This window comes from Aulostomus chinensis, chromosome 11 (genome assembly GCF_037954235.1).
Source record: "Aulostomus chinensis isolate RoL2024-O1b breed Wild chromosome 11, RoL_Achi_v1.0, whole genome shotgun sequence".
Classification (NCBI taxonomy): Eukaryota; Metazoa; Chordata; class Actinopteri; order Syngnathiformes; family Aulostomidae; genus Aulostomus; species Aulostomus chinensis.
Genome location: NC_141330.1, coordinates 18,138,053 through 18,159,193, shown reverse-complemented (window position 1 = coordinate 18,159,193; position 21,141 = coordinate 18,138,053). Strand labels below are relative to the sequence as shown.

The following is a 21,141-nucleotide window of genomic DNA, read 5'->3' as shown; positions in this document are numbered from 1 at the left end:
TTCATCCTGAGCTGCTTTTGTGTTGGAGGCTGGCAAATTTGGTGGTGGAAAAGAAAAGATAGTGCCGGTAAATGTGCGAAGGCACTTCAGCTCCTTAGTGCAAGCTTGCGTTGAGCACGGTGACAGCTTTGGGAAAGAAGCTGTCTCTGAGTCTGTTTGTCTTTGCTGGGATGGACCTGTAGCACCTGCCAGAGGGCAACAGGTTGAATAGGTGGAATGCGGGATGAGTGCTGTCCTTGATGATGTTCTTGGCTTTGTAAAGGCTGCGTGAGGTGTAGATGGTGGTTAGGTTAGGCAGGGGGCATCCGATGATCTTTTGTGCTGTGTTGGTCACTCTCTGCAGACTCTTCCTGTCAGCTTCAGTGCAGCTGGAGTGCCACACTGACACAGCGTACGTCAGCAGGCTCTCAATGGTTGAGCAGTAGAAGGTCACCTGCAGGTTGGTGTCAAGCTGTTCTTTCCTGAGCACCCTCAGGAAGTGGAGTTGCTGCTGGGCCTTCTTAACCAGTGCTGACGTGTTGGCTGTCCAGGAGAGATCGGCAGAGATGTGGACCCCGAGGAATTTGAAGGTCTCTACTCGCTCCACGCTTTCCCATTGATGTAAAGGGGTGTAGGGGGGGTTCTGTTCCGACGGAAGTCCAGGATGAGCTCCTTAGTCTTTGAGATGTTCAGCGCCAGGTTGTTGCCTGCACACCACTGGCTGAGTCTAAGGACCTCATCTCTGTAGGCTGCCTCGTTCCCCCCTGTGACCATGCCCATCACCGTCGTGTCGTCCGCAAATTTGACGATGATGTTCTCAGGGTGAGTGGATCTGCAGTCATGCATGTAGAGTGAGTAGAGCAGTGGACTCAGCACACACCCCTGGGGTGAGCCGGTGCTGATGCTGATGATAGGTGGGGGCCTAGCTTCACATGCTGGGGTCTGTTGACCAGGAAGTCTTTGATCCAGGAACAGGTGGATGGTGGGAGCCCCAGGTCAGCTAGCTTGGGGATTAGAATGTCCGGTAATATTGTATTGAAGGCTGAGCTGTAGTCTACGAAGAGCATCCTGACATTGCTTCCTCGTTTCTCCAGGTGGCTCAGTGCAGAGTGGATGGCTGTGGCTATCGCGTCTTCAGTGGATCTGTTTGACCGGTATGCAAAATGATGCGGGTCCAGGGTGGAGGGGAGACAGGCTTTGATGTGTCTCAGCACCAATTTCTCAAAGCATTTTGTGATGATTGGTGTGAGCGCTACTGGGCGACAGTCATTGAGGGTGGTTGTAGGTGACTTTTTAGGGACTGGGATGATGGTGGCCGATTTCAGGCAGGCTGGGATGTTGGCTCGTATCAATGACGTGTTGAAAATGTCAGTGAATACTGGTGCTAGCTGGTCTGCAGCAGTCTGTTAGGCAGACAGATGTACTAAAGACTCTAGAAAGCACTCAAAGGCTACGTGGCTCCACCAGTAGGCTACATGGATCCGTACGATCAACATAATGTCACCAAAATCAGCTCATTCATTTTCCTCCAAACCACCAACAAAAGCAACCCTTTCTTGGTCAAGTATTTTTCTGAGATTTCAAATGTTACCCAAAATGTAGATGATTTTTGACAGCCATTTCACATTGCACTAATCTATTTGGTCACAGTCCTGAAGCAGTCCTCAGGATCCAGTGTCTACATTTCATACTGTATCTCCTCCAAAAAATATTGCCTCTCTTTCCATTGAGTTTCATCAACATTTGCCCAAGTGTATATTTATGTAATAGATGAATAATAGATTAAAATGTTGAATAGTAGATCAGGGAACCCACTGTCCCATTTGGACAGTTGATTTCTACTTTAATATTCCCTCTTTGTTCTCCTGTACTCTGCTCTGTACTACATTTATTATGTTCTGTTTGTATCCTCATGTTGCTCCTAATCCCGTATATTTCTCCCTGTTTTCTCTCTCGTCGGTTCTCCTGCCTCTCCTTGTGTGACTTCATCTTGGTCTTGGAGCGTTTTCTCCTCCTTTTTTCTGTGCTCACCTGCGTCTCATCTGTTAATCAGTCCTCGTCAGCCTCAGCTCTGACACCGGAGTCTCTTATCCAATCAACTCCTTCCCCGCCCTCGTGTCCTCCGCCCTTTTCCTGTTCTGCCATTAGTTTAGGATTTTAGTTTGCTGTCGTAATCTTGGTCAGATCTTCTCTTCTGTTCCTTTGCTCGCTGTCTATGTTGTGTGTGATGATTTTTGTACTCTTTGTTTATTTTTGGTTAAATAATCCTCTGAGTCTTTAGGTGCCGTCGTCCTGCATTTGGGTCCCGCCTCCATGACAACACACCTACTACCTGAAGGCAGGACCTCACCTGAAATGGACCCAGAGGATATGGGATCACTCCGTCTGAATATTTCCAGATGCAGGCTGAAAATACTTCTTTAATGTTGCAGCATTTAAGGTAAGGCACACGTAGGTAGACTTTAGCACATTACACACCAACTGAAAGGGTTTAACAGAACACAAAAGAGAATAATAAATGAAAACAAAGCATTTACAGACAAACCCTACATTTGAAAAACAAACAAACAGCGTTTATATACCAATAAAATACTGCTGAATAAAAGTTAGTTTACACTCTTGGAATGACTCATAGTCCAGAGCCAGCTGACCTCAGAGGTCTGGAGGACTCGTACTGCATCAGGAGATCTGTTAATTGTCTTGGACCTGAACCACTAAGGGATTTGTGGACTACCACTAATATGTTGTTTATTCTTGGGGAGATTGCAGTTTAGTAATCTGCATATTGGCAGACCCTTTTACTCCTTACCATATAACTACTCTGTCATTATTCCTGGACCTCCTGATGGTTCAGGAGACTGAGGTCACCATAGCTCTCGACACCACAGGCCGTCCCAGCTGCCAGGCCCTCAAGCGACTCCTTGCATCCCTCCATTGCCATCAGCTGCAAGAGGGTTTCCACCTTTGCTGCAGGGGATTTCTATCTCTGCCACCAGCGGGTTTCTATCTTTGCTGCCAGGTCCAGAGGGGATCCTCCTTTGCCACCAGACACCAGATCACTTTCTTCCTTCACCACTGGCCACAGCAGGGTTTCCGCCTTTGCTGCCAGCCTTCAGAGGTGTTCTGCCTCAATCTCCAGCACTGAAACTGTCCTCCTGAGGGCTTCCGTCTTTGCCCCTAGCCTTCTAAGGGGTTCCACCTCAGTCTCCAGAGTTGGGACTGCTCCCTCCTCCTTTTCCAGAGGCGGTGCTGCAGCTGCCCTTCAGCCAGCAGAGTCACAACAGTGACAGTTTAAGCCTTCAGATCTGCAACAACTCGAGTGACTGGAGCTCCAGATGATTCAGTTTTAGGAGTGGAGGGAAACTCTGTAGTCCAGATTGGATCCACCTTTGCCCTTGGTGACTGTAGAGTTTCCGCTTTTCCAATGGCTACAAAAGGTTTCTCTCTGTCTCCAGTGCCATGCTATCCTCCAGAGGGGCTCTGCTGGGACCATCCTTCAGAGTGACTCTGCCCCAGACTCCACCCCTATCCCCCAGAGCAACTTCCCTGCAGTTGCATGCCTCTGAGACATCCCCCAGAGTGGTTCTGTATTCATTGCTGGTTTCATGGCTCTCCTCCGGAGCTGCACGTCCCCAGTCCCCTGCGTCAGGGCCGTCTTCCTGAGCAGCTCCTGCTTCCACGCACTGTCATCACTTTTCCTCAAATGGGACCATGATTAAGAAAATCCGTCTGCATCAAGCTTATACTGCCTTATGAAGACCAGCTAGCGTGGAGTTATCATGCAATCATCACCGAAACGGCTTAATTACTTATTACATTTCGTTATGAACCATTTATTGTTGCGCCACTTGCAGCACCCAAGTCTCTCCCTCGAAATGCGCGCGCGCGTGCGCGTGTGCCGGCTCCAGCCGCGGTGTCAGCTGTGACTTCAGCGGGAGGCTCTCAGGAGCGGAGGAAGCTCAGTCATGTGCTTGTGAGGAGTGAGACAGGGGCAGGGCGCGGAGCTCTCCTCTCTCTGACAACTTCAACCCACCACAGAGCTCTTAACTCTACTTTTTAATGATGTTTTATGGAAAATATACTGGAGACGTATTTGACAGCGTTGTCATGTCAGATGTTGGATTTGATGGAGAAGAGAGCGCACTTTGGCTGGATTTCGTGTGGCTGAAGTGAAGTTTTTCTTACTGGACTTTTAATAGCCGGGCCCCGCAGTTTCATGACACTGAACTGAACGTGGTCTGCCTGTCATGGAGAACCTCACCCTGGATAACATGACTGCGGGGAATGACACGTCGCTGCAGGACAATCACACCCTGGGCGTGTGGACGGACTACACTGTTGAGTACAAAGTGGTCAGCGTGTTTCTCGTGTCCCTCATATGCGGGGTGGGGATCGTGGGGAACGTCATGGTCATCCTGGTGGTGCTGACCACCAAACACATGCGCACCCCCACTAACTGTTACCTGGTGAGTCTGGCCGCGGCTGACCTGATGGTGCTGACCGCCGCCGGGCTGCCCAACATCACCGACGCCCTGTACGGGCAGTGGGTGTACGGCTACGCGGGCTGCCTGGGGATCACCTACTTCCAGTACCTGGGGATAAACGCGTCCTCCTGCTCCATCACTGCCTTCACCGTGGAGCGCTACATCGCCATCTGCCACCCCATCAAAGCGCAGTTCCTGTGCACTTTATCCAGGGCGAAGAAGATCATCATGCTGGTGTGGACCCTCACCTCCGTCTACTGCGTCATGTGGCTCTTCCTGTCAGACACGAAAAAGTTGGTGTACGACAACGTGGTTCTGCTCAGCTGCGCCTACAAAGTGTCCAGGAGTCACTACCTGCCCATCTACTTCATCGACTTCGCCGTGTTTTACGTGCTGCCCCTCATGCTCGCCACGGTTCTGTACGGATTGATCGCCAGGATACTTTTCCTCAACCCGCTGCCCTCAGACCCCAAAGACAGCACCAAGAAGTGGAAGAGGCAGATGAGTCAGGGAGGGAGGATGATCAGCACCTGCTCCTCCAGCAGCACCACGGCTGCCTCCCGCAGACAGGTAGGGAGGGAAGGGGCGCCCCAAACTACACTAATAAAAGCAAATAAAATAAATGGGCCTGTTTTAAATCCAGAGAGAAGTGTGATGAAGGCAGATTTCTGACGTCAAATGTTTTCTCAATGATGTTGAGATGTTTTTTGTTGTTGTTTTGAATCCCGTTCGACAAAACATTTCATTGTGAATTCATTTTAATAGGCAGCGTCTGCTTGAACGTGGTAGATCCATGACTCGGAGTCGGCAGATTTGTGGACGTCCAACACCTGCCATAAAAAAAGGAAAAGCCAATATCCCTTTTACTCCACCTTAGCTGAACCCAACGTGTTTCAAAATGCTGAAGCCTTCATCGTTCAGAAGGAGCTGGGGGGCTGTCAAGGCCCTTAACTCACACGTAATCTTTAAAACATGAATTATATTTAAAAATAAAAACCCAGATTTTATAAACAACATTAAAAATGCATTCAGGAAAAGTGGCAAGGTAACAAGATGTGGTCATAAAGGATCAGGAACGTTTGAGACATTTTCAGCTGTGTCTGACACGGATGTTCGGCATGTAGCTCAGTGACTTGGTTAGAAACCAGTGAATTTGATTATTAGGTTGTTGTTGTTTTTTTTAAGTTCAAGTGCTGTACTCCAGATGGCTGCAGTCCACTCCAAGTGTTTAGAAATATTCCATTATTGAGCTGATGAAGACATCATCCTAAAAGGACTTTCCCTTCAAAAAGGTCAGTCAGAGTAAACACAATCAGATCAAGCCAAGTATTCTCATCTCAGTCAGCTCATGAGGTGCCCTGTAGACATGAAGACCAGACCTTAATCATGTTAAGAAGCCATTCTGGAGTGTTGTTTTTTTTTTTTTTTTTTGCAGTATTTTGAGACACACAGTCCAGCGACCAGCGAGAGATGAACTGGGCTCTAAGCACAGTGTTTTGCATTATTGGCAAGAAAACAATCCAAATATACCAAAGTGACAACATGTCAGCGGTGGTTTGAGCTTGGATTCCAAAAGGAAACTGTCAGGACAGTAATGAGGACGTTCGTCTTCAGTCATTAGCTGGACTTTTCCACCAGAAGCTCATGTAAACGCCTTAATGAAAAATATTGACTCATTTGAGATAAGTCGGATTATTGCTGGTCCTGTCAACGTCATCAGTGTCTGTAACCTGTAGGCTTCATCACAGTTGTGGACCAAAACTGGCTCCAGAGTGGTGATGTCACCACTTTTGGATATGCACCTTAAGGCCACAGAGAAACTCTGCTGAATTTCATAAAAGCCTCATAATTTTGCACAGTTTGAAGCTCTAATAAATAACTTACTGGAGTGTAGAGAGACTTGTGTTGAGCTCCATCGGTCTCTAGGATCCTAAAGAGAGCAATTGGTACATACAGCTAGAATTTATGATCTGGAATACTTCTTTGTTCTTTTGTTTTCAAGAAATATTGCTGACAGGAAGGCACCTAATGTGTTTACTCTTTTGATTCACAGTACATCAATACGCCGCCAGCCTTTATTTCCTTTAATACGGGACCCAGTGAGGTGAAACCCACTAACAGCTCAGTTTCTGTATCTGTATTATTTATAACTGGTGCATAAATTCAATGCAAAGCTCCCGGTAAAAAGTCACACTGGTACAGTTGTATGTATCAAACACTGATGTAGCCTTCCCTTGGTTTAGCTCGCTGGCTGTGTGTGTGTGTGTGTGTGTGTGTGTGTGTTTATGCACTTGTTGGAAGCAGGAAGCTCGGGCTCATCACACGTGTAAACGATCCTCTCCCTGATATCATCTGTACTCCGCACACAAATTTCTACTTCCAAAGAGTCACCTCAGGTTTTAAAAAAAATAAACGCACAAGTCTCTGAAGACACGACCACAGGCGTGCAGGTATAGATACCGAGTGCGCTGTTTGTTTATCAGATCAAGGGAAGAAGCTTTCCTGGAATGACAGGAGGTGTGGCACCCCGAGGGTGCTCTAATCAGTTAACCTCAACTCAAACAGGATTTTATCTCCATCAGCAGGGCTTCTCTTTAATCTTTGACAAATACACAAATTCACATGTGGATCAGGGAGTCGGCGTTACCCACTTCAGTGTGAAAACAAGGAACAATTTTAAACTGTCTTTAATTAGGTAAAGGTGAAAAGGTAGTGGAGAGGTGCTTGGTAGTCTGCTGACTCTGGCACCGCCTCTGTCTGATGCAGTAGATGCTTCTTGGAGTGTGTTACTGTTGAACTGCTCCTGATATTTTGTCAATATTCTGTCAATCTCATTTTCAGGAAATATGGTTAAAGCATCCCAGCTAGCAGGGAAGGTTCCCAAAGTCCCTAAAGCTCTCATTAGGTTGTGGAAATAAGCCTGTTTTTATCTAACGTTTAAAGAAATTTTCAAAAGATAATAATTTGACATGTCCTGGGCTGGGCAGGGCCATGGACTTCCAGATGCTTCTTCCAACCCATATGGAGTTGCCATCTGCTTCTTTTCATCTGATACTGAGGGTTTGACCAGGGTGATGTAAGTGTGGGAGGATCACATGACCCCGAATTCCCAAACACGCACCCTAACCCTGCCAGAGGAGGCACTAATGCAGCATCCAGGACAAATAGAACATCCAGCCCCCACCGCAGAGACACGGCTGAGTGTACCTGTAGCGACGCCCAACCACGCGGGCGCTAACAGGGAGCCCCTGTGATGGAAGGCAACGTTAACGGGCTGCTTCACTTCCTGCCCATTTCAAATGTTTTATCTCAAATATTGTTCCTATGTTGTAAATTCCTAATCCAAAAATATTGATTTTATTGGTATCTTTGGGATTTTTTTTCTTGGTAAACACAGAATCTAATGGGAATGTTTAAAACATTAAAAAAAAAATTGAAAATTTTCTTTCAAACTTTTTCCTCAATGCACTGTCAGAACTGGTAGGAAACAAAATTCTTCTTTTGAAGATTTTTATAGAACAATTTTAGAATGTTTTTAGAGAGTTACTTTTTTTTACTAAGTACATGGGAACTAAATGATAAAGAATCCAGGGGAAAAAAAACAAAAACTTTGCCGGTACAGTGGAGGAAATATTTCCACGATGGTTTTTAGAACAATAACATTCCTTCTGGGAGATGTCTTAATATAATCTCGTAAAGTTCAACATCATCACAAATTACAGCCTCTGAAATGATCAGTAAAATAGATGAACCGCCCTCTCAGAGCAGATTCAGTAAAACTAAACTCATTAATCCTGATGAAGAGAGGATTTATTGCCGGCCTGTTCGATTATAGAGCATCAGCATTAGCCGTGTTTACAGTTATACAGATTCTATCAGCCTCACTGGAAATGAATCAACATCATCTGAATAAATGTGGACTGAAATATGAGAAACAGCTTGGATTGTTTGTCGCTGTTGTTGTTTAATTTATTTGCAGGCTGAACCCACAGATCTTTTGCATAAAAGTTTGCTGTTTGATGACGACTGATGAATGCAAACACAAAGTTTGTAATGTAAAGTCTCTAGAGGACAGAGCTGAGCAGTCCATTTCTGCAGCGACAAAAGCAGAACGTCAACCTACATCCGAATACTTTTTGTGGTCATTTTATCGAAAACTGACAAAACTCCTGCCGTGTTACAGTGAGAACTATCGTCACAATCAGCAATCAACAGGAAAACAATTACGCCTCTGATTATGTCGGTCAATCCAATCCTGAGAAAATTAATGGATTCAATTAAAATGAAAAGACTCTTCATCTGTAATGAATATCGGACCACAGTGACGACGTATTTAAAACTTAATATGTCTTTGAGTCAGAAGCTTCAATAGACACTGGTTGTCACTCATGATGTGTTTCAGGATTTAAACCCACTGGAGCTTTTCTCTGGGGAGTTTGCATGTTCTCCGCGTGCAAAAACATGCAAGTCAGGTTAATTAGAAACTGCAAATTGCCTGTCGGTGTGGATGTGAGTGCCTATGGTTGTCAGCACTGTGACATAATCCCAGTGTCAGCTGGGACCACTTCCAGCTCCCCTGATAAGCAGTATTGATAAAGGAGGGAGGGCGAGTTGACAGGGTTTAGCTGTCCCGTGTTTGTTTCTCTTCTTTTCTGAAGGGGGGGATTGTTCCTCTGTCTGTTTACAGGATGAGCATCTATTCACCGTCAGATAACCGCCTCACTGGTATAGTAGCCAAATATAAGAAAGCCACTGCCAGTTATGAACCGGAAACTGCCAACCAGAACATTAGTCTGGTTTACTAGAACAACATTACACATATAAAATTAGTCGTGGGTGATTGTTTTAGTCAGTGCTTCTGACGCCTTCAAATCTCCCTTTCTACCATAAATATCAACAAACAGAGCTAATAGCTAACCTACGCACTGAAAAGGGCTTCATTTTGACAAAGACTTGGTCAAAGAAGGCAGATCTGTTGGGTTATCATTAGAGGTTGAGAAATATAGATTCTTTTTTTCAAATAATTCACGTTTTGGATGAATTATAAATTCAACAGGACATCTGCCCCTCCACTGCTGGTAGTTTTGTTTGAGTCCATGCTGGTTGATCAGCCCATGCTGATCTAGTAGTCCATGCTGGTGTATCGTAGTGCAAAAGGAGCAATGCGTGTTGTGAGTAAATAGGTTCTTATTCCTTCAAGTTAATCAGGGAGTCGGAGCTTGTTTGAGCTGCATGAAGCCAGCAGATTAGCTAATGAGCTAGTTTAAGGAAAATAACATTAGGATAATACGATTTCATTGCACTCACCAGTGTTACCAGGTGGGAAAAATCATTTCAAAAACTTGAAGTTATAATATTTTGAGGGGTCTTATCATGTCATAGCAAGAGATAAATGTGAGTGTGTAATTTCAGATAAACATTTGGTTGAAGCTATCAGAAAGCGTCCCTCCCTCTGTTGTGAACAGCTATGCGAGCGCTTTGCTCTCGACAACATAGCTGCATTCACCCTGGAGTGAGACGTGACGTGAGGGTTGGGAATCAACAGATCATTGTTTCCAATGCTAAATTCCAAACGCTATGATGCGTATACCATTTTATTGTATTTTTTTTATGTTGATGTATCCAGTGAAAAAGCTATTTTTTGAGTTTCTGGGTATGAGAATGTGCTGGTGCTATTACCCTAATGTGTTTGCAACGGCCTGATCTGATGGTACGTGGCTTCCCAGGTGCTAATTCAGACTCTCGCTCCCTGATGAGGTGCACCTAACGGCCAGATCATGCCGCTGTCCTACTGGACGAATCCCAGAGAGTGTTCTCAGATGGGATTGCGGCAGGGTGTGGCGACCTCGCAGAGCTAATGAAGCAGGCTTGTCAGCATGAAGGTAAAAGGAAAGAGAGAATACAAGCTGATAAGCAGTACAAGCAGGCGGTCATGAGAGGAGCAGCAAACCATTGCTGGCTCAAACATTCCCTCCTCCTGAAAAGTCCTGACTCAGTCCATTTCCAATGAATGGAATTGGCCCTAATAGGATCTATAGGAAGCCAACCAGAACACAATGCATTGTGGGCTGAAAATGGATGCTGGTTGGCGGGGAGAGGAGGGTCTCTTACTGTGTATATTTATGAAGGAGCTTTGCACCACCACAGAGGGTAGAGAAGAGAACAGAAGCAGCAGCGGCGTGATAATTAATTACATTCCAAAGAACCAATAAAAGAGACGACTATATCCGCCCTTATCAATAGTGCTGCTCCACTGGCTCGTTTATCTTTTTGTAGTATAATGTGACAATAACTTCTACTGAGGCATCACCATACGTCGCTCGTGCTCCATTACTGTCAATGTCACTGTGATTGACAGAAAGTAAGGGTTTCTTGCATACTAATGGTGTTGATCGTTTACAACTGTGACAATGACTGGACCTGATGCTAAAGAAATACACCAAAGCCCTCTTAGAGTGCTTTTACGCCATCGTGCGGTCAATGCCAACCGTATATAAAGGATACAAATCACACAATGAACACAAATTGTCTGATGTGTCTTTTTATGATTCTTTGATAATTCATATGTATATTTTTTTAATTCTAAGACTGTGCCCTGGACAACTGTTCCCACAGGAGAGTGAAGTTGTCTTCCTGACCTACGTATACGCTGACTCGACGAGCATTACACCTTTTGCTCTGAGGAAGGTCTACTAAGTGCACTTGTCCTCTTCATTTCACCCACAAGCTAAACTAGTTTCCTCTCTACTCACTAACATGGATTTTGGAGCATTAGCAAGAAACTACAGAAACTACTATGACAAGTCGGGGGTAGTTTTGGGGCCACAACAGTCAAAACTGTAATTTCCAAATACAAATGTGGAAAGATCATTATCATTTGTCCCTTTTTGGGAATGCAGTTATTCATTAACACCATGAGGAAATTTGGGAGCAACCTTCACCTGGACTCAAGGGTGAATTAAGTCAACATTTTTCTTTTCTTTTTTTTTGTGCCTAAAACAACTCTTTATGATGTTTTGTCTCCAGCTTTTTTGTGTTTTCTGACAAACCTGACAAAAAAGAAAAAAAAAATTTTACAAATAGAACTTGTACCTCGGACTAATAGGGGATCTGCAGGAGTCTGTTACAAGAATCAAGAGTCTCTTCAGGAAGTTCATTCTGTTCCTTCCTGTTTAGCATGTCTCCGTCATGGTCCAGTGACTCCTCCCTCTTCACTTCCTCATCCTGGATCATGACCAGGACAGGGAGTCTCCTGTGTCTTTGGTAGAAGCATCACAAGCATTGGTTGACACGGACAGTAGTGGGTTTCAGAAGATCCTCTCAGGACTAAGAGTGCAAAGCGTGTTTGTCAAAGAGTTTTTGCTGGGTGTTTTTAAAAACTGGAACCGGGATGTGTTGTCAATACAGTTAGCACTTATACTATTTCAGAGATGTGGGAAACTCAGAGCAAATCTATAGAGAAACAAACTGTGGACAGATTGGGAACTTCTGACTCAGAGACATTCTGGGTTTGTCCCCAACAGAAGAAGAGGGTCAAAGTTTGTTCTACATTGTAGTGACAGCTGTCCGTTACAGTCGTGGCGTCTCTGCTTCTCCTTTCAAAGTCTGTTTTTTGTTTGGGGGGCGGGGGGGGATGGATTATGTTTTGTGTCATTTGGCTGAAAAGCTTGCAGCAGTGGAGGTCTTTGTTCCTTTTAATTAACCTTTTAAATGGTGTTATATATGCATGGAGTTTTGTTTGTGGTGTTTTGGTGGATCTTCACGATCTGATCTGAGCTCTTTGCGGACCTTGATTACGTCCCACTGCGACTCCACAGGTGTCGTTGTTTTCCTGCTGATTAGTCCTTGTTTAGCGGGGTGCAGCCAGACACTTCTCCTGTGCATCATCATTAGGCCAGAAGAACCTCAGCGTCTTTGTATTTCTGCTCATAATCACGGTGGGCTGTGCTAAGCCCTGGATGCAGTGACAGTGACCCTGCAAATTAACATCAGGGAGAAACCACGTTCGCAGTTGTTCAAACGTTCCTGTTCGTCGTCAGTCACATTTCCAGTGGATTGGTTGCTAAAGCTCGCTAGATACGAGTTTGTAGTTTCACACGGAGAGGGGGCCTGCTCATCTTGTGAGGACGTCAAACTAAAAGAAAAAAACAAAACTAAATGCAGCTTTTTAGAAATAAGACGACCACAAAATATCTCAGTGGTACTTTTCCCTAGGTGCTTACACCTTACTTTGAGATTTCATGTTTATCTTGTGGAGGCACCATTTTCATTTCATTTCATATTTTAAACAGAATAAAGTGCCGCGATCCTTACCGGATCAGCAGTATAGAAAATGGAAGGATGGATGCAATACTAAAGTGAGAAACGTGATGTTGTACTCTGAGTCTTAAGAAATAAAGCATTGGCGTACATCTCCTGATATTTTCTGGAACCTTTTTAACAAAGTTTGATTTTACCAGGTGACCAAGATGCTGGCTGTGGTCGTGATCCTCTTCGCCTTACTCTGGATGCCCTATCGGACCCTAGTGGTGGTCAACTCCTTCCTGGACAAGGCCTACCTGGACACCTGGTTCCTGCTCTTCTGTCGCCTCTGCATCTATTTGAACAGCGCCATCAACCCGGTCATCTACAACGCCATGTCCCAGAAGTTCCGCACAGCTTTCAAAAAGCTGTGCCACTGTGGCCCTCAGCGTATGGAGAAACCTGCCTCGTACAGTGTGGCACTCACCTACAGTGTCATCAAGGAGATGTCCAACGGGGAAAGTCCAGACCATTTCACCACAGAAATGGATGAGCTAAACACACCCAACGACCAGTTTGCACCAACCGCCAAAAAGATGCCATTTACAGAGCCTTGTCTCCTAGGGAGTGATGTCAAAGCTTAGCTAGAAACTCCACTTAATGAGGGTGGCACAGATTCACCCATCGGAAACTTCCGAGATGGATTCATTAAAAGTACGCAGACACCTCTAGTCTTAGTATTCTTTCATGGAAATGTTTCTTTTTCTTCGACAAAACCATTTCTCAGAAGCTGGAAGGGATTCGGTGAGATGAGCTGCCATGCGGGTTTTAAGGTTTTGTAAAACAAAAGTGAACTAGTGTGACGAGATGGGCCAAACATCACGGCAGCGTATAAATGAATGACAACACCTGTACAAGTGCATCTGAACAAGACTGTCAGAGCCCAGTTTGTAGCTGGACCATGCAGGAGGGGAGTCACAGGGACGATGCATCTATAATGTGAATTCTCGGACATAGCAGGCACCGTCTTATTTACAGGACGACTCAGTTACAGGACAAAACCTCCAGGTGTCAAGTTCCACCTGCGTGTTGAGAAGTGCAGCGTGCTGAGGGAGATTGGACACTTGGCTGTAATTTAGTTTTAGGATTCTTACGAAGGCTACATTCTTCTTTCTAAGGTTCGTCAGTGATTATTGAGTTCTTTTTTTGCTCAACAATGTGAATTTCATCCATTTAAAAAAAAAAAAGCTTTGGGGTCAGGGGGGTGCAGATTTCTGCGGGTCAAAAACCAAACACCTTTTGTTGGAAAAAACAATCAATCCGAATTGTAAATTTATTTCTGGAAATCCATGTGAGAAGAGTTATTCGTTTTATCCGTTTTGTGCAACAGTAGAAGACTCACCTGGTCTGAGAAAGGGGAGGTGCAGTCGTCACTCCGGAAAACAATTTCTGAGCTTTATCAATATTTTGTCTATTTCAAAAAAATATCTTTTTGGTTCACCTCTGTGTTCTGTAGGAACAAATGGTCATGAATCAGCACTTTATTTTACACTTTTAAACACAAGGACAATGTAAAGATGTGTCAAATATTTAACGATTATTTAAGGAAACCATCTTTCAAGGAAATGTTGTAAGCGAGTGTTTAGATTGTTTACCACCAGAGATGAAAGTAAGGGAAGGAGACTGTTCCCTCTCCGGTTGTGCACCTCGCTCTCAGCAGACAGGCGGAACTCAACATTAGACCTGCAAGACGCGCATCGCTGCACGTCAGTTTGCGCTGACCCATTTTGTACTCAACAACCACACACCGGACGGGACGCTCAGGCGTTCCAGCCCAAACCAGGGAACTGACATCATTCGCACATCATTAATTAGAACTTAATCAAACCTCTGCAGAGAAAACATTACGAGAAGAGTTTCTATCATCTGGACTATCAGAGGAGATGGCTCCCTCCTCTGAACGCTAAATGGAAATAAACATTACAATATGTCACGCAGCAGCAGCAGCAGCAGCAGCAGGGAATGTGCGGTAATGGTCATGATCTAAAAACCTCTCATTAGGGTTGTGTGATGTGACCAGAATCTCACTTTCTTCTAATGATTCTCCACTGTATGTAACACATTTTCTGCACATTTATTTCATTAACTCCTAAATGGAAGGGCCTTTTTCTTCAGATTGTATTCTCCGCAAATGAGTGTTTACTCAAATTTGATAACTTTTGCACAAATTTTCAATTTTGCAACAACTATAAAGTGCTTGAAAGAAATGATTCAAAATTGAAAACATTTCAAAAATCCAGTTGCAAACAAATACATTTAAAATGTGAGTATCGTTCAAACAATCAAAACCAAACCTATGTGATATTGTAGATTTCCTCCCCTACTGTGGCCCCTAAAGTGTTTCTCAACCGTGTGAATCAGGATCATGTCTATGTACAGTAGATCTAAGTCGTAATGGCTGCCGTCATCTCCTTCCGTCACTGAGATTCCTCTGCAGCTTAAAGTCACTTGCAGCATCTGAGTCGAGGGTCTTGCTTAAAACCGTTAATGTTATCTTGCGAATGTCATCTGCAGAATTTCCATAATCTTTGACATGATTCATGTGGAGATGGTGGTGGTTTTCAGGGAACCGCTTTGAGGCTACTGGGGCAAATGTTACTCTGTAAAGTTTGTTCCAGTTTTCAAGGTTTTCAAAACCAAACCCCGATGGAGACTCTTCAGGAACAAGCTTGTTCGCTGTTTGCTGACGTTGCAGTGGCATCAGACAAGCTTTGTGGTAGAATGTAAAGTGCTGTCTAATGATAACAAATAATGAGATTAATAACAGATATAATATTGAGTTGTTTTCCCGATTGTGAATATAATAGTCGTATCACACAGCCTTACCTCTAGTTATTCATGCACCGTCCTACCAGAAACCATGTAACTCAACCTTGAGCTCAAATGCACAACACTGACATTTGTATCCCTCACCCAGAGAGAAAGTGCATGGGAAATTACACAGAATCGCTTTCTTCAGAGACATCTTGGAAGCGAAAGGGTAGTAACAGGAATGTCACCCCAACCTGCTGTGTCCATTTAAAATGACCTGATCTCTTAAGGTTTTCGACTGGGGCTTTTGGCGAACACGCCAAAGCTGTTGGTCGCTTTGGTTGCGGGATCATTGTGGGCTCCCCGTGCAGTGGCCGGTGAAGGTCAGTTGCAATTGTATAATGAGAAAGAAATAGGTGGCCCCTGGAGTGCAGAGAGATGGGATGTTAGCCACAGGGTCAGATAACTGGGGCAGTAATTCAGTGATATTGGTGGAGACTGCAGAGAGCAGCACTCCTCTGTGATTTATCTGCTCGGCAAAGCCCGTGGAGCAATGATGGAATATGTAAATAGATCACGACAAAGTGCCATACTTAAGGGAGGAGGTGAAGTCTCCAGCATGTATATAGCTCACCTTGCTATTAAAAGAGCTACTGTTTAATCGAGGTGCATATATATATATATATATATATATATATATATATATATATATATATATATATATATATATAAATTGAAAAGCACTCAAGTGGGAAGGAATACAGAGTTTCTAAATTTAATGGGATGGTTTTAAGTTGGGTTTTTGTTTTTTTTTGTCCTGTAAAGTTGCTTGAAATTGATTGTGCAGTGCAATGTGAAATTAATACAATGTTGTGTCTTTCAAACATATGCCAGGGAGTCCATTTTAAAAAATAATGGCTTGTTTTGATCCATTGTTCCACTGGTGTGTTTTCTATCATTCCGAACCCAGCCGGTGGAAGCCTATAAGCTTCAGAGCAGAAAGACAAAAAAAAAAAAGAAAAAAAAAAAGAGATTGTTGTGTGTTCTGTGTCGTAGCTTTGAGTGTAAAGTGCACTTTAAATTGTTTTCAGTTTCATTTTTTGGAACTACCAAACTATTGTGTTGGAGATGTTTTTTTGTAAATCATAGTGCACAGCATGAACACAAGAGTCTATTAGGGGTTAAAAAAGTTGATACACATCTGATAGCTGATGGTTTTCCATCAGAGGCAACAGGCATTTGTGTTTGGGGGTAGCCGTTTCTGCACTCGCTGTTAGATGGATTGTTTTCTTTTTTTGTATTGTTCTTGGTCTATAATAAACAGACAAAAATTGCAGGGCTGGTGGATGATGCATTCTTGCAATATTTTTGATTTCATGTAAGATGTGCTCTTCTGTCCCTCATTCAAGATGCTGCCATTAATCAGACACGGCTTCATTATGAGCCACAGAGAGGACGTCGATCTGAGGGGCTGATGGCTTCATTCCAAAGTCATTGAACTACAACGGGACCTCTAATACAAACGGTGACGCCTCCTCGCAATTCATCCTCAGCCTCAGTAGCTAAAATGCAGTAATTACACCTGTGTTGATACGGCTGTAGATGCAGCTGTCTGAATGAGACACCTGGCCTTTGCCATGAACCGGAACACTGGGTCACATTCCCTGTTGGGCAAGTTACTTTGAAAAAGAAGTCATACTTACTAGTTACTTCTCCCAAAAAGTAACTGAGTTAGTAACTGGGTTACTTCACTATGAAAGTAACTCGTTACCAGGGAAAGTAACTATTGCGTTACTCTTTTTTTCTTTTAAGTTTTAAAATGCCAAAGAATTTGGATTTAAAAAAAAATTAAAATCCAGCTTTGGCTGCTGGGACAGCGTGTCTCTGTGTCCTCCTTTGTTAGCAGAGCTCCGGTTAACAGCACCTGCTTGCCATCCCCATTAGCGGTGTCAACGGTGTTTCCAGCCACTAGTTTAGTAAAAACATGGGCCGTCGAGAGGCGCTTCATTAAACTGGAGTTGCTATCATTGGACGTTGACATCCTCTTTGTTCTCGCTCTGGGACGACATAACCTACACTCAACATGTACATTTTTACCTTTAACCTCCATGAAGTACTGCCTATATTCCCATCTTGAAAACACCGTCTTTTTCCGCGATTCCGGACTCGCCATCTCTGATAGTTTGTGTGTGTGTGGTGCTACGTGCTGGGTTTGTGTGTGAACACCCGCCAACCTGATGTCTCTGGTTGGCTCTTATTCTCTCTTAGCCAATCATCATTACTTAGGCGGTTATCTCACCCAGGCAGCACGGAGGTGCAGTGGTCAGCACTGTCGCCTCACAGCAAGAAGGTTCCGGGTTTGAGCCTCGGCTCGAGCACAGGATCTTTCTGTGTTGAGTCTCCATGTTCTCCTGTTCCTGTGTGGGTTCTCTCTGGTACTCCAGCTTCCTCCCACAGTCCAAAGACATCAAGAGAGGACGAGGCTGATTGATACTCTAAATTGACTGTAGGTGTGACTGTGAGTGTGAATGGTTGTCTGTCTCTATGTGATGGTCCTGTGATGGACTGGTGACCTGTCCAGGGTGAACCCCGCCTCTCACCAGAAAGTTGCTGGGATAGGCTCCAGCCTCCCTGCTACCCTTAACAGGATAAGTGGAAGAAAATGGATGGATGGATGGATGGATGGATGGATGGGTGGATGGGTGGGTGGGTTATCTCACCCCTCACCAAAAGAGAAAAAAACATGCATCAGCGGCTCCTGTGTCTGTGTGAGCCAAATCTGATGACAGCTTCAATGAGTAGCTTCAGTAACGGGTAGTAGCGGCGTGTTGGTAATGGTAACGGCATTGTAACGATAGAGAAAGTAATTAGTTAGAGTACCCGTTACTGACAAAAGTAACGGCGTTAGTAACGGCGTTTATTTTATTTCCCATCACTGGTCACATCAACATGATAACTGCAAAATGCCCCTTGACAGAATATTAACATTTTCAAACCTGTGGAGGACATGGAGACGGTGTAGCTGCCTCTGTTAAGAGCAATATGTTAACATGTTGTCATGACAACACAGAGGTCGATGAGGGCAATTCGAATACATTTGTGAAGTAGTGGGTGCGTAAATATGTTACATTTGCTTACTGTTTTTCAGACTATTTGTTGGGTGTTTTTAATGCGATGACTTTGTGTTTTTGTTCATGAAAAAAGTGAAACAGAACTATCGCGAACGGGACGTTTAGCGAGGTTGCCTAGCAACAAACCAGAAGAATGATGGCCTCACTGTTAATGCAATTTTCCAGAAAGTAGTTTACTCAGAATGTACCTAAACATGTAAGTAGGAATATTTCCAAATCTGTGGGGTATTTAAACACCTTATTCAGAATATTACCTTCAAAAGTATATACACCTTAATTGGAATGTGGTGCAGGTGTTACCGTAATCTTTGAATCAGACTTTTGAACTGTACCGATAGTCAGGCGACGATGCATTATTTTACAATGTTTGTTGGGTTTTTTTAAATCACCAATATATGATGTGAACTTAAACTCTTGGAAATGGAATTAATGTAAACAATGATTACTGTTCCAGATGAAATGGTAAAACACACAATCAGCCCAACCTGACACACATGGATGGAAATTGGCGCTGGCACAATGAACGCATCTGTGTCAAAGTAGTGTTGCCTTTGCTTGTCTCAAGTGATAACCTCTCCGGCGGGTTGTGTTACGGTGACTAACAGAAGTACATGGTGCTTTTCTGTTCACAAGATTAGGTGTTATCACATTTCTGTGAACCTGCCCATGTTAATCACACCTGGCTTCGCACTCTGTAAATACGCGCCGGGTGCAATCAACCTCTATCTCCTGATGGGGAAAAAAGCCACACAAAATATATGTCGGACGAGCTGTGACGCACTGGAAGCTATATTTGACCGAGGTAACAAGTGTACACCTGCAATGTCTCTCAGTCGTATCTCTCAGTGATTGCAACCACCTCAAAAGAACAAGATGATGTTCTAAAATGAGATTCAGATCCCAAGTGGTCTTTTTTTTTTCCCATTCAAGTTTTCTGTTTGCATATTGACAGAGTTAGAAGGTGATCGGCTTTGCTATTCATTTAAAGTCCCTGATCCTTCTCATGCGCTGCAACGTATGGTTTCATGCAATGGATTTATTTATCATGTGTTCGACCTTTACAGTCAAACATCCATCATTCTTGTCTGCTGCCTTGCATTGAAATATGATCGATGCATTAGGAGAAACGGCTGAGCAAGAAAATAGTAGCTAGTTGGAAGGGGAATTACAAAAAAAAAATAGTCAGAATTCATTTAATGCCGTGCATTGAAGGATCCTAGGTTGTGGCTGTTCACAAGTTAAGGCTGCATTCGAACACCAGTTTTATTAGGTGTTCCTCAATGCAGAAGGGGTGATACAGAAAAAGCTTTAGCGGCCCCGGGAGCCCCACTGATTTGGAATCAACAAGTGAAAATGAGACACTGAGCAGGGTTGAAGTGGCCGAGAGGGTGACACATCAGAATAAAAGCACCAGTGAAATGGCCCTGGCTCTGTGGAGCTTATTCATGTGCCTGCGTCTGCCTTCCAGTCCTTGGGGTATTGAATGTTTTCCTGAATAGGCTGACGATGAAGGAAGACGCTACTTTGCCATCGGCAGAATGCCAACTGGTTTGCGTGAGCCTAGAAGATTGATCTTGTACAGGATTAAAGTTGTCAGCTTGGATTCTGGTTCTTCTTGATTATCTATTTTTATAACTTCATTTACATGCTTGTCAGTTAATTCAATTCTCCATTTTATATTTTTCTGGCCTTTTGTTTGATGGTTTTTCCACCAACACATTTCATATTATGTTTTTTTTTTTTTCCTCAGAATTGTTGGAACCCTTGCAGTGCTGTTGTTCGAGGGTTCCGAGGGTTGTGGCGTCACAAAATTTCCCAATGTCTGACTTTGATCCCAGAGTTTTCACTTTGATCTTGAGATTGTGACTTTAATCTGTGATGATCACCGATTTACTATGACACAGTACACAGTAGTCTGCCTGTCATGTCTGTCAGCAGTCTCTTAACTGTGTCCTCCAGTCAGCTTTGATCTTCTAAGTGCTGTAATCACCACGTACTGTAAATGGCATCACAGCTGTCATCTTAGTGGCTCTGTCATGTCAGACCCAACAACTCTGCACCTGCACTTCCTTGGGCCACCAGCGATGCACACCCATTTGACATAGATTGGATTAACAGTTCTTGAGATAATCTGCCCGCACACATGCAGACAGCCAAAGACTTCCCTTTCCTGCAATAACAGATGGGCATCTTTTTAACGGTGCCTTCTACAAGTGTCCATGTCTGTTCAGGTGTCCACTGCTGCCGTAGCATCATCTTAAGAATATAATAGCTGACCATGCAGGAGCACATAATAAATGCTCAACTGCACTCATTGATGTTAGTCATTCTAACACTTGTGTGTGTGTGTGTGTGTGTGTGTGGGGGGGGTGCTGACCCTCTCCCACTAGTAATGCATGTCCATACCTGTGTCATGACAGCAGGGACATCAGTCACAGGGGCTACAAAGCCATGAGTTAGTTGTACCACACGCAGGTCACAACTGGATGTCGTCC

At 44.1% G+C, this 21,141-nt stretch overlaps 1 protein-coding gene across 1 annotated transcript; it reads left to right on the top strand.

Annotated features, from left to right (window-relative positions):
* Positions 1-4,027: 4,027 nt before the first annotated feature.
* On the top strand, positions 4,028-16,199 carry trhra (thyrotropin-releasing hormone receptor a). The gene is made up of 2 exons (XM_086218937.1): positions 4,028-5,033; positions 12,923-16,199. The coding sequence occupies exons 1-2, from the start codon at positions 4,227-4,229 to the stop codon at positions 13,346-13,348; spliced, it is 1,233 nt and encodes a 410-aa protein (XP_086075063.1). The 5' UTR covers positions 4,028-4,226; the 3' UTR covers positions 13,349-16,199.
* Positions 16,200-21,141: the final 4,942 nt, after the last annotated feature.

Bases quoted from the DNA above. Each gene is read 5' to 3' on its own strand.
- trhra (XM_086218937.1), top strand. From the start codon at position 4,227: ATGGAGAACCTCACCCTGGATAACATGACTGCGGGGAATGACACGTCG. The intron at 5,034-12,922 runs GTAGGGAGGGAA...TGATTTTACCAG, and splicing joins CGGCTGCCTCCCGCAGACAG to GTGACCAAGATGCTGGCTGT.